Source organism: Malus domestica, chromosome 17 (genome assembly GCF_042453785.1).
Source record: "Malus domestica chromosome 17, GDT2T_hap1".
Taxonomy (NCBI): domain Eukaryota; kingdom Viridiplantae; phylum Streptophyta; class Magnoliopsida; order Rosales; family Rosaceae; genus Malus; species Malus domestica.
In genome coordinates, this window is record NC_091677.1 from 9631368 (window position 1) to 9645693 (window position 14326).

Genomic DNA, 14326 nt, shown 5'->3' on the forward strand with positions numbered 1-14326 from the left:
GTAAAACTAAAGCATAAGTAATGGTTCAAACTCAAGTAAAAAAAATGAAGGCATTTCAGCTATAATGATTTTTGAGATTGACATAATTCCTCAATTTGGTACATGAGATTTGAAATCAATATAAGTGATTCCTAAGTTCGTCTACCATCAATTATTTTGGTCATTCCGTGAAAAATCTCTATTAAATAAGAACAAAATAAAAATACAAACATACCCTCAATTTAATAAACAATGGCCGAAATGATTTGACAAAAAATTAGGGTTTTTGTCATTTTAACCTTATTTAACAGAAATTTTTAATAGAATGACAAAAATGATTGATAGTGGACAAACTTAGGGACTAGCTCTATCGATTTTAAATCTAATGGACCAAAATGAGAATTTAAGTCAATCTCATGGACAATTTTGACTAAAAAAACCAAAATGAAATACGTATATTTTTTGTTACGTTAATTTTGACAAAAATTAAGATTATTTTTGTCATTTTCCCTTATTTAACCGCGATTCTTCACGGAATGATCAAAATAATTAAATGTAAATAAACTCACCAACTTTATTAATTTTAAATCTCAATGACTAAAGTAAGGAGTTATGTCAATTTCAAATATTATTTTAGCTAAAAACCCCATTAATAGCAAGATGATCAAACCATCGCCATCATTGAACAAGAGAAAAGTAATCGATACTCTATTATTGTAATAATTTTTCTAATATTCAGATTAGTATTAACCAACTTTTATCTAATAATAAATTTTTTTTTATAAAGATTTCAACAATTCATTCATATTGCGACTACAAAATACCAAAATTAAATATCGAACTCATTCCAAACTCCAAACGTATATCTCTGTATATCATCTTTGTCACAACTGGGTATCGAAATTGTAAAACACATTGTTGATTTGCTATTGTGATTTACCAAGCTAGAAATAATAAATATATTTTATTTTTTAAAATGTAATCACTTTAAACTTTGGTAAATTAAGTCTTAGATATTTAAGAGGCATGTGAAAGCCATTGGTATTTGCGGTCAAACCAGGTAGTTTACTTTATTAATCGTTTTAAGAGAGGTGGGATTTGTCTTCTACTTGGGGAAAGGTGTGATGGCAATTTTTAATCACACCAATTAGTTGGCTACGAGCAATGTTTTTGCACATGATCCTCGTTTAATTAACTAACCAACATTGTAATCTCAACCTTTTAAAATTGTTTTTTTTTATTTGAGTCACATTCCAAATTAAATCTAATAAATTATAAAGAGAAAAATTCGAACATAAATATAAGAGGCAAACTTGCAGGAATTGGGTTTAAATCTAATTGTGTATTTCTGATAATTTTATTGAATCATGAGTAGATGACCAAATCGTCTTTTTGATAAAGAGATTTCTCCTAATATAATAGGGATCGATATTATAAATAGGAGGAGAGTTAAGGAAACTACAACTAAACCATAAGCTAGTTAATAATTAATTTTCTTTTGACCCTACTTGTTGGATGGGTGTTCACCCCAAAGTGCTCCCGGATTGCACGCATACGTGAAGAAAATATAGAGGTTGCACCAAGAAATGGAGAAGATAAGGTCATACCAAGGTAAATTCTGTTTATAAGCCCTTAGCGCAAGCACTAAGCAAGTAAACTACCTTTAAATCAAAGGAAATTTAATGAAAATGGTTTGAAAATTTTGAATTTTAATCAAAATGACAAAAATGTGTTGTAAGTTAATAGTACCAAGAGTGAAATTTTAGTGTAAAAATGTCCTTTTGACACGCCCCAACCCTGATATCCCCACATATTAAGGTAGACACGTGATGGCTGACACCCAAGGATGATGAAGCCATTTAAAACATGCATACAAATAAAATATGTGCAATTAGAACGGTCAAACCATAGCATGAACGTGTTCAGAGCATACAACTACTAAGAATAATATAGAAGGATTACTAGGAAAAGATATGAACAAGGGAATGATACTGATACTGAAGAGACTCGAGGATATCTGTGATGTAGAGTCCTGACGCTGGGATCATGTGTCTCAATCTTAACTCCTGAGGGGGCGCAAAAACAAAAAAGGTGAGTGAACCAAAGTTTATAATAATAATACTAATAATAGGAAAATATTCTATTTCTAAACATAATAACCCCATGTTTTGGAAACACATATATAATATATAGGTTTTATGAAAAACCCTAGCATGCCATGAAAAACCTTCATAAAACATGTGCGTGTAAAATCATTCTCAATAATGCTGAAAACGTCGCTCGAAGGCAAATCCATAAATCTCATCAGTGAAGTACTCAACAAAGGGTATCATAGTCGCTCGAACACAATACATGTCCATCACCCGAAGGTGAAGCTGAATAACATGTCCATCACCCGAAGGTGAAGCTGTATAACCTGTCCATCACCCGAAGGTGAAGCTGAATAACATGTCCATCACCTGTAGGTGAAGCTGAATCGAATAGCATAACATCCATATCGACACTAGCCGTGGCTAGTGAAGTTGTCCAACACCACTTTTGGCAGTGAAGCTAGGGGTATATAATATATCATATCTCACTCCTCCACCATATGTGTCCTATGGCCATATACAATACCCGTGGTGTGCGGATGTGCCGTATGATAACCCACTAGGTAAGTATTGAAAACATAACTCAAAACTTGAGCCAAATCACCAAAGCTCAAGGGTTCAAAATCTCATCGCATAAATCGTATATAAAACATATTCGTAAAACCAAGGGTTTCATATATGCAAAACCAATAATTCATCACCATTATTAAACGTAAATTCGATAAATTATAAATATTTTGTAAAGCAATGTAATTAAATCATGAATTCTATATAAACCATAATAATAGAAAATCCCGAAAAACATAATTAAAACGTATTAAATGAACGAAATATGACATGCATGCTAAGCTAATATTTTATAAAAATATACAAGTTATGAAGGGGTCCACTTACAAGTTTTCCATTGCCCGAAAGCTACTCGAACTATCGAGAATGTGATCACTTCCCACCATTGCGCCTAAACACAATTAGGAACCTATTAGCAAAACTCTACTAAAACATTATAATTTTGGAAAACGGATGGCGGATTCGGATTCGGCACGTCGAGGAACCTTGGGTTTTTCCTCCACGCGCCGCCACACGTGGCGGTCGGCCACTTCGATTCGCCAGAAAATCCAACAACTCCAAAAATTCCCAAATTTTACAAGAATGAAGATCTTGATGAGAGAACAACTTCCATACCTGCGTCCAAGGCCAATTTCGCCGGGAAAAGCCCTAACTTCACTCAAACCCATTGGAAACCTTAAAAATAGGTGGCTTCGATTCAACTTCTCTAGTGTTCCACCGTTTCCATGGTTGGTTGGGTTTTGTTCCTGGGCTCAAGGGAAGGCTAATGGTGGTGGTGGTTGAAAGAATCACCTTCAGAAATGGCGAATCTCCGCCGATCTCCCCCACGTTGCCGCCGATGCTATCCCCTCAAAACCAAGACTAAAAACCATCGGGTTTGGGGTGGAACTTGAAGAAGAAGAGTAGTTGAGTTGATTCTAGGTGGTGGAGATGGCCAATTTGTAGGGAAAAAGTCGGAATCAAGTTGGGTCACACGGGTTAAGGGGGATCTGGCGGTTCCTCTCCATCTCCCATTCTCTCATTTCTCTCATTTCTCTTATCCTCATTGGTTCACTCCCTTCTCATTTTACCTGACTGAGCAGCACCCACCCTCCTTTATCTCCTTATCTTTCCCATCTCCACCGTCCATTTTCTCCTTTCCTTTATTCTGGGCCACACACGTGGCTTCCCCACTGCTCCAGATTTTGCTGGAGCCTTCTAGAAACAAGGGTTAAATTTACTAAAATGCTCCTGACTTTAAACATTAATAACTCATTCGTTATATCTCCAAATTATGTTTTGTTTGCGCACACGCGCTCGTATCGACGAGTACTACCCAAATACATCAAGAAACATATTTTACGTGACACAACAAGAAAGTCAACAAAAGTCAACGTATTTGACTCGAAGGGCATTTTCGTAAATTCACATTTTAAAATTATAAAAACTATAATTTTTAGGGACTGGTCGTTACACCTTTTCATTAAAAATGAACAGTACCGAGAATATTTTGTTAAAACTCCCTTAAATAAATGATTTTATCACGCTTTGGAAGAAAGGTATCTAGCCTAAATGCAAAGACGGGCGTATAGGCAGAAGATGTTAACCTAGCAGAAAGCGTGAGGAGGAAGACTTCTTACACTCAAGTTCAAAGCTCTTTATATGTAAATTCGAACATCTTGCACTCAAGTTCAAATCTCTTTATATGTAAATTAGAGCAAATAAAAGTGAAGGCTTATTAGTTGAATTACCTCATGAAACTGCCATTTAGTCTCAATTTACACTTTGGAAATGGTTTTGTCTCACTTTGCCAATGAAATTGCCTTTTCTACTCATTTGGTCTCATTTCACCCAATTCCGTTAAAGAAACGTTAAACTCAAGCCTAATAAATCATTAAATTCAAGTCTAATAAATCATTAAATTCCTTTATCTTCTTTCATAAACCCTAATTTGTTTCGCAAAGAAGATCAGTTGATTGAACTGAAGGGATGGATGGAGGCAAGACAAAGAGCTGTTGTAAAAAGTGAAATGTCCAAAATACTCTTGAATTTAATGTTTCTTTAACGGAGTGGGGGTGAAGTGAGACCAAAAGAGTTGAAAATGACTGCTTCAGGGAGCAAAGTGAGACAAAACTAGTTTGAGGAGTAAATTGAGACTAAATGGCAGTTTCATGAGGCTATCAATTCAGTTAATAAGCCTTAAGGTGAATTAGAACATATCTTAGTCAAAAGCCCTACTCTCACGTTGGTTTGGCTAAGGTCTAAACAAGGGCTGCATTCTAAGCATCAATTAACATGGACCTGGTTGCATTTTCCAACTAAATTAAGTATAAATTGCTTGCATTTCTCCATTTGGTAGGAAGAAAGTAGAAAAACAATGGCGAAGTCAATAAACATTGAAAGTGGACAAGAATATGAGGGATGGGTGAAGAGGTGGGAGGAAGATGGTGGGTTGTTGTCAAAGTGCAGAAAGCAGATAGGATGCCCTAATCAAGCTGATTCAGGCAAATCTGTTTCTGATAAAACAATGGGAGTTCCTTTCAGTTGTGGTTATTCATCTTTCAAATCTTCTTGCACCTACCATTAAATAAAGGATTGACAGAATGTGAGAGCCTGAAAGTGACTGGCTATGAAACCCTAGCTTCAACTTAGAAATGGGGCATCTTGTATCAGGATTTCAACTCAACAACTCTTGTTTTTTCTTCAATTTTTTTATACCGGCGATGTTAGGGAGGAGGAAATCGAGCCTAGGACTTCGAGTGCAGGGTAAATGCTTTTAATTGCTTGATATTCAAGTCTCTAATTGCTTGATATTCAAGTCTCATTGCCAACAACTCGTTTGAGTGTGAGTTTTGAGATACAAGCACTTGTCACCAACCCATTGCAAACTATGCATTCTTAATTGAAGATGTTAATTAAGACTAGCTTAAGGATACTGCATTCTCCAAATAAGTTTCCAAATTTCGATTCTCTTTTGCGTGGGAGAAACAATTAGGGGCGATTTGGATGGAGCAATTCCAAATCTAGGCTAGATGCTAAGATTTGGATAAGAAGAATGAAGAAAACAAATTTAAATGCATCCAACATAGAGCACCAATTCTTTAGAACCACAATTAGAACACAATCTAAGCTCACCTTTTATTGCAGGCAGTAACCAAAGAATCCCCTAAAAAACACACACACACTCTCTCGCTTTCTTTGCAATCCAATGTTACGAAAATTAACAAACTTAGCACAACCATGGAAGTAAGTAATATTTGGGAATCATTAACCGGAAAAAACTTTAAACTAACTGCGGTGTAAAGAACGTCAGCCGTGTGAGAACATCAGCTGAATGGAAGAGATATGCTAGCACTCAGTGGGAAATTCTCTGTTTATTTAGCCCATTCCTTTCGAATATCGAAGGTGTAATTGATCTCCAAGTAACACTTGTTATCATCGTCAAGAAACTGCAATAACAGAAAGACAACAGAATTAGACTTTGTAGTGGCGACTATATTACTGCAGTCAACTGAAATAAGATCATGTAACTTAGTAAATACTTCTCTCTTGGATTGTAAAGACAGTGGCTGTGGTGCCAATGATTCTGACTGGAAATCCTAAGATACTTCAACTAGGCTTACCTTCGATCTTGCAGAATATGATCCTCTGGCAAACATGCCAGAAGGTGTGGTCTCTTCTGGCATCACATGTATGTAAGGCTCTTGCTGAGGACTGAAAGTTCCAATCATCTCTTTTGTGCTGTCGACTGAAATTAAAATCCTCGTGAATGGAACAGTTCAAGTGCACAATATTTCATTTTACAGGAACAATCAGAATTAAGATAGACGGCTTACCCTTGACACCAGTTTTCCAAACAGTGTTGGTGTACTTGAGACCGGATACGATGTTATTGCTAACTTGGAAGGAGAACTTCAGGTTGTGCGGACTACCTTCTTTCAGCGTGAACCATAAGCCTTTGGGTTTCCCATCTCCCGGAATATCAAGAACAATGTCAGGTCTACCAGGAGAAAGGATTGAAAGCTGAATGAACTTCACTTCTGGTTCAAGAGTTTCTGTTGTAAAAGAAGGGAAAGAATTACTATGTGCAAGAAGGAACAAAAAACAATTGAAACAAAAGAGGAACCTATAAAGGGAAGTAAATCAATACAAATTGATCACAGCAATCGAACAGGTATACGGCAGACTTTTAAGAAATTTATAGTCTCCGTGAAGCGTAAAAATATTAGAAACAGAAAGTTAGACCAAATTCTCAATTCTAAATATACATCCTTACCATCAAACTAGTCACCAGTGCTGTTTTTGTAGAATTCTATGATAAAGATAACCTCATTCATGTGGCCAGATTGACAATTTCATTCTACATTGCACAAGTCTACAAGATTGGAGGTAAAAGATTCCAAAAATGTTCTGGTAAAATGACAGATAGGTGAAGAATCACTAGTTTCTCATAAATGTGGCCAATAATTGACAGTTTCATCTCGACATTTCACAAGTTTACAAGATTGGAGGCAAAAGATTCCCAAAAATGTTCGAGAGACAGGTGAAGAATCACTAGTTGTCAAAGTTAAAAAATAGGGAACTTTAACGAAAAGCACCCGGTACTGTTCATTTTAACGAAAAACCACATTTTTACACTAAAAAGTCAATCCTGGTACTATTCACTTTACCCTTTATTTTGTCCTTATTATTAAAACTCAAAGTTTTCAAACATTTTTCATTAGTTTTCCTTAAAAAATATGGTTGTTTTACTATTAAGTTCAGATACATACCTTATGCTGCAAGATACACATATGCAAAAAGGAAGAAGTGGAAGAATAAGCTCTAAAGTGTTCAGACAGCAACATGTAATCACAGGTTTACGAGAAAGTTGAATTATGTGGCAATGTAGAACTGATATTCATTTTACAATCATGATTCTTGATAACACTGTTCATTCAAACGGAAAATACTACAAATTATGCATAATCATTCTAAATAATGATTTATTTTTGGTATATTATAGGCTGCATAAAGCGATTTCATCGTGTGTGTGTACACGGGAGCTTATAGCCTGAGCACAACGTCTCCGAGATGATCCTTGTTCTATCTTCTTCATATATATGCAACATGACAATTCATGGTAGAATCATAATCAAAATAATGAAAGCATATACAAATTCTCACATGAAAATTTGCTTCAGAAACAAGCTTAACAGGAACATTGACTTAAGTAATGATACGCGTTAAAATACAAACATTCTTAAGATACGAAATCATATTACTGTACAGGAAAGGAAAGGACATCCAATAAAAGTAGAAAAGAAAAAGAGGTTAAGGGAAAGTTACACTTTAATTATTTCCAATTAGTTACTAACCACTCTGATCATTGCCAATCATCAACAGTGCAAGATTAAAGTCAAACGAAATGACATTTAATAAAATTTTAGTAAAAATAAAAAAGCTGTGCTGATGAAATGAAATTTCATACCTCCAACATTCTCAAAATCCACAGCCCCAAGAAGCTGCTCCTTCCACCTCCTCAAACTCTCATCATCCTGAAACAACAAAGTCAACCAAGAATGCGGCCAGGAACGGAGCTAGAAATTTCTTCTAGTGGGGGCAACCGAAAACAACTAAAAAAACTTTAGTATAATATAGTTATACGCAATATGATATTAAAGATAGTTTCAAATGATGATGTATCACAATTCTAATGTTACAAAAATTTCAATATAGTACATGATAGGCGGGAGATGGTTTTCTCGGTTTGAATGACAGAACAAAAGCACTATTGCTATATATTTTTGATAGAGTATAAGTAGAATAAATGTATGTTGAATATTAGATACATATATTTTCTTCAAAGATAATCCGTGTATATTATATAATTGTAGTATGCAACTAAACAAACGAATCACTTTGAGTGAGAGCATATGCCTAGTGAGCCTTCTTTGGCTCGTCCATGAATGCAGCAAACAAACAAAAGTCAACAACCCAACAATATTAAAAAGGTAGTCTCGAACCCAACAATATTACATAAATAAAATAAAATAAACGTAAAAGATGCACTTTTTTTGCCATTAATTGAGCAGAAAAAAAACAGACCTTATCCTTCTCAATCTGTTCTTTGAGAGTGCATTGGGGACCCAACTGAATTTTACTGCTTCCCTCTTCGTCTTCCTCCTCCTCAGCCGCAGAAACAGAAGTCTCACTCATCTGCCTCCCAATCCCCTCCACTCCTTCATTATCTGTATCATCCTGGTTTTCTTTCTTTGTTTCTTTGTCACTCTTCTCTCCTCCCCCCATCTTCTTGGAACTTGAAATAGCTCCAAAATCCAGAAACTTATCAACTCATCAACCGCCACAAAAGAAACCCACCTAGCTACGGCGAATTGCAGTAGAACTGAACAAACCCATTACACCAAAAACAGAGTTCAAGGTTCTTGCCTTGTGAATTCGAGAGAATATGGAAGAAACCCAGGTGGGGAATTGGGGAAGAAATGGCAGAACTGAGATGATTTGTGTTTTGGGGACAACCCAATAAGGGAAATAATTGTCTGTGTGTTGGGGAATACACAAGAAATAAGACCCTGAAAGCAAAAAAGGAAGAGAAAGAACAAGGCAGAAGGGGAAAATTTGCTCTTTTGTCTCCTATTGCTTTTTCTGTGGTGGGTTGTTGTTGAATTTCTCAAAAGGGATGAGAGAGATTGGGATAATTTGTCAAACCGAATGAGAATTGGTCCTGTGGTGATCCGAAATGAGTGAGAGAGAGAACGTGTAGGTCACTAATGCAGAAGTTTATGGAGATAATGGGGAACGTAAAGTTATATGTATGTTCTGCTCTGAACATTATCCCCTTTATCCCCTGCATGTATGGGGATTTAGGATTTATTGTAGGGACCTACGTGCCATTGAAGGAAATGTAGTCCCCACTCATGAATGTGTCTTCTCTTTTAATTTTCTTATTAGGGGATGCTAATCAATGTTTGTTACTAGAGAAATAATATTGGTAAGGTTGCAAGGTGTTGGATAGAATTGCACCTATTACTTGTGAAAAATGATAAATGATAAGTCATTTCATGCAATGTAGTCTCCACGTACATCAATGATTGGAAGTCACTCGCTCACGCGCCTATAAGTAACTAATCCAAACATAATTTATTTAACATCAGACTTCACGATCAATTAGACCAAAAGCTTAAATTGTTGCAATATCAAAACACCATGATTGATAAAGCTAAACTTAGTGACTCATTTTCAAAAGCGTAACACACAATTTTATAATTGTCAAAACATAAAATAAATTTTTTTTTGAACAAACAATCTACATTAAGGGGAGTAGGGGTGGGCTTAGCCTCACAATGGTTTAGCAATAATCTAGTTTAAATTTCCCTTTAACGAGAATCGAACCTAATACCTCTAATTTATAAGTGAAGAAAAATATTGCTAGACTATAGTACTAAACAATAAAACAAGAAAATTATTACCGTCAATGGTGCCACTGTCATGGCAGACTCTTTGGAAGGTTGGAACCATGGCTGACATAAGAGGCTTTGTAATGAAGGTCTAAAAGCATAAACCCAATCTCTATGCTTTATGGGCTTTATTGCATCTTTCTAGAGGCCATATAGTCCTACAGCCTATGACTTTCTCACAAACTTTTTAAGCCCCCAAGACCGAGGGATTAAAGACCATTTTGTCAACAGCCCTTCCTCTGTTAGCCCTCTTTACCCATCGTTTTATCTCTCTACGAAAAGCAAGAGCCTTCATGCATGCACGCGTCCACAACGAACACAAACGCCGACCTCACGAGTCACGCCTCTCGAACCAGCATCCGACACCATAGATGATAAGGACGACGATGACGACAACCCATTTGTCCAATACTAATTCGAGCTGGAGTTGAGAATTTCGTGGGCGATTTTGGCGTGCTCAATGGCGTCGTAAGTCGGAAAAAGATCGACCGGGAGGTTGGTGCCGCCGATGTTGGAGTAAGATTGAGGGAAAGAGTTCATATGGTGGCAGAAGGAGCAGAACCAGATGCGAGAAGAAGCTGAATCAGTCTTCCTATTTTGTTTTTTTGTTGTAATTCTTTGATAAATTTATGTTATGGCTTTTGGCCTTTAATGATATTCCAATTCCAAAAAATGATGTTAGAGGTATCGACTTCAAGTGCTTTAAGATGCCGTCGAGATTTAATCAAGATGTCGTCGAGATGCATTCGATACGCCGTCGAGATGTCGATGAGTATTTGGGCGTAGGGTTTCGAAACCTCTGATTATAGTGTAAATTTAATCAAAATTAGTAACTGATTGGGTTTAATTGCTCGAAGAACACGAATTTTGTTTAGTGAAGGTTTGTGTTGCAGTGGTCTGAATAGAAAGGGAAGTGTTTGGGTACTTGGGTAGTGACGAATTTCTATTTAATTTATAATATAGAGATAGTTATCACTTACAAGATGCAGTTTGATTTAAAACTTCAGAAAAACTTTATAAATTATGTAAATGGTCTTAAAAGAAATAAAAGAATAAAAAATTGGTAAAGAGAGTAATTGGACCAAGACCCGTGCAATCAAAATTCAAAAGAGAGGAGATGGTGGGAACATAATGAATTCACCCTACCCGTCCGTTTAAATTGAAAGCTAATATGGTGGTCCCCACCCCTTCATCTTCTTCCTCCCGGCCTGCAACATCATTTTTCAAGAAACATTTTTAGATCCCGGAGTCTTCTCATACGCCCGCCTAGCTTCCGCCTAGCCCTGCCCAAACCCGTATAGCTCCGCCTAGACCCGTCTAATCCCACCTTGGCGTCCACCTAATACATTTTCCGATTTTGTGACCGATTAACAGTTAATCAGAGCGGTCGGTCACCGTCCAGCGGCTAGGCCGATTTTTAGAACACTGCCTAAAATTGTATAAAGTAGATAAAGAAACGACATTTTTCACCTTTAAAATGTAAGTATTGGGAAGTTGGCACTAACAGTGGATTTCCTAAGTTTAATTGATGGGTTTGTAATAGGGCTAATAAAGTAAATTCCCTATTTGAATCTTATGACATTAAATGTTATGTAGTTCTCAAATCGTTAATTTGTTCGATACATTTGAATAACTAAATGATTTTCGATTCGAATGACAATTTTTTACAAATGAACATCAACTCAAGAGTGAGATATTGAATGGTTTCGAGTATAAAATTTATACGTCATTTGTAATAGATGAGATATGTGAGTATTATCCATTTAGGAGGAGGGAAAACGGGCATAACATGATTTTTGTTGCAAATGTAAGGGTAGACGAGACACGGGAGGATGAACGGCGAGAAGGCTAAGAGGGGATGGAAGATAAAAAAAAGAGGGGGGAAGGGTAGAGGAGGATAGAGGGTAGGGAGGACAGGAAGAAGGTGACAAAGACTGCCACTAGCCCCAAGTCGGAGCAAGGGGCCACGACTGTGGAGTTCCTGGATCCTAGGGGTTTTTTTGAGAAGGAGAGAAAGCGGGCTTAGAGATAGAAAGGGTCTTTTTTATTTTATGTTATGCAACGGCATGTGATGACGTGTGGTGGATTGCCCTGATTAATATGACATATTTCTTCAACTCACTGTATTGTAGGTTCAAACTCTTCTCCTTCTTGTTGTTTAGATGAATTTAATGTAAATTACTTTCTAATTTGTATAGAAAATACTTTCCTATAAAATATCATTCTTGACTACTTTTTATTTAATACAATGATACTGATTTCTTAGCTAATAAGTCCATTTGGAGAGTCATTTGAGTTTGCAAAGGCCTTCCAATTGTATGCATTTAATTATTATGATTTTGTCAAAATCGGATTTGATATGTCATACCAAACAACTTGAGGCGGTAAAAGTTAATAGCTAGAAGCCTAAATATGCCCCAAAAAAGTCTACTAACGCAACCTTAGTTGTTTTACACTTGGAAAATAAATAGAGGTGTGGCTTCAGTATTGTTACGTGTCATTAAATGCTTATTTATAGTGATCAACCTTTTTACATGCACACGCCCGCGCCGAAGACATTTCTGTTCTAAACGAAGCCAAGCGGATGATATGGAGAATTCTCTAATCCAATGACCCTACAACAAAGAAGCTTGCTTAATACACTAGCTAACATTCGTCTTATGTTGCATAAGCAGGAAGTAATTTGGCAATCAAATGCGGTGACTTGTACGGTAAAATTAATTAGGGGCAACTCGATGGTTGCCTCCATGAAGTTGATAGTGAATCACACAAATATGGCTTTCTAGTGTGATTATCTTGGCTTCATATTTCATTAATCACGAGTGAATCAGCTTAAATTCTTATCACATGCATGAAGATTTTTCTTTACTTATTTGTGAGTATTAGCAAAAGATTAATAAAAATCTCGAGGATTAATTTTTCAAATCATGCAAGGAGATGGAAAAAGATGAGGGAAAACTAATTTAAAAATTTTGAAAATTTTGAATTTTAATAATAAGAACAAAATAAAAAATAAAATAAATAGTACTAGAATTAATTTTTAATATAAAAATATAATTTTTTATTAAAATAAATAGTAGCATAAAATTTTCGTTAAAATTCTGGAAAGATAAAATAGAACGATAGAGTAGGAAAGCCTTTTCATTGCCCAACCTGTCACACGTCTGTTATTCATGATTTGTCACGTGGACCCACAAATTGAACACAAAAGTAGGACCATATCATGTCCATCGCTGACAGGGAGCCACATCCCACTACGTGGTCGGTGTGGCTTTGCCACGTGTCACATTCAGTGGCACAAGAGTACAGCAAAGGTACTGTGAATCTCTTGTGGGCTCCTTATAAGCGGGCCAACCCCACCGCCCAACCCTAGCCTAAAAGTCCTTTACAGCTTTTGATAATCATTGCCAAAACCCTAAAAAAATAATCTGAAATCAGAACTGAATGAAACGGCACGTAGGACTTCAATCATGGTTGTAAATTGTAATGTATACAACAGCCATCCCAAAGCCATGATCGCCAGCTGCTAGTAGCGTACGAAGTTATCAGTTGCAATATTGAACATGCATGCATGGGGTAGATTTGTTCTTGGAATTGATTGTGCGACTTGGTGTTGGAGCCAAATCACACAAAGAATGTTATAGGTATCGGTGACACTCTAGTATATGAGCATTGGAGATCACATTACTTTGTGGATCGCATTTCTAACTAATAGAAATTCGATTCACTTATGCATTTTGCAGTCTACGAATATAATACAGACAGTTGCACTATATTAGTTAATTCGGTTTGTTTTTGCTTAACTGTATCTAGTTTCAAGTTAATGTGATTAGCAAGAGTTTGGTTATTAATTTTAAGAAAATGCTAATGACATTATTCATGTGTCCGTGTATAACTGTCAACTGTTGATTGTTGTGAATCTTACCACTACAGTTTTCTACCTTTTAGTGAAAACAAAAGTAAAACTCTTAACCCTGCCTATAAGAAGTCTAGCTTGTTAACGTTAGGGTTTGATAAGAAATTGAATGTTAATATGATGAATTGTGGGGAAAAGGTACCGAAATGTTGCAACATGAGTATACATCATCACATGTGTGACTCTCTTCCAATTCAGCCAAGGACGCCAGGGAAATTGGGTCAGAAAACAATTAGTTGGGTGTCGCATATGGTGATGGAACATATTGTAATTTGTATATGATGTTCCGCATCAGAATTTTATTAATTTCCTGAAGGAAATTGTGGCTATTGGCTATT

General features: G+C 36.2%; 1 protein-coding gene across 1 annotated transcript; it reads right to left on the minus strand.

The window, feature by feature from the left end:
• Nucleotides 1-5728: 5728 nt before the first annotated feature.
• Nucleotides 5729-9575, minus strand: LOC103404982 (rho GDP-dissociation inhibitor 1-like). Its single transcript, XM_008343943.4, has 5 exons — nt 8703-9575; nt 8086-8152; nt 6452-6670; nt 6239-6363; nt 5729-6064 (listed from the first exon to the last, which is right to left on the minus strand). The coding sequence occupies exons 1-5, from the start codon at nt 8901-8903 to the stop codon at nt 5990-5992; spliced, it is 687 nt and encodes a 228-aa protein (XP_008342165.1). The 5' UTR covers nt 8904-9575; the 3' UTR covers nt 5729-5989.
• Nucleotides 9576-14326: the final 4751 nt, after the last annotated feature.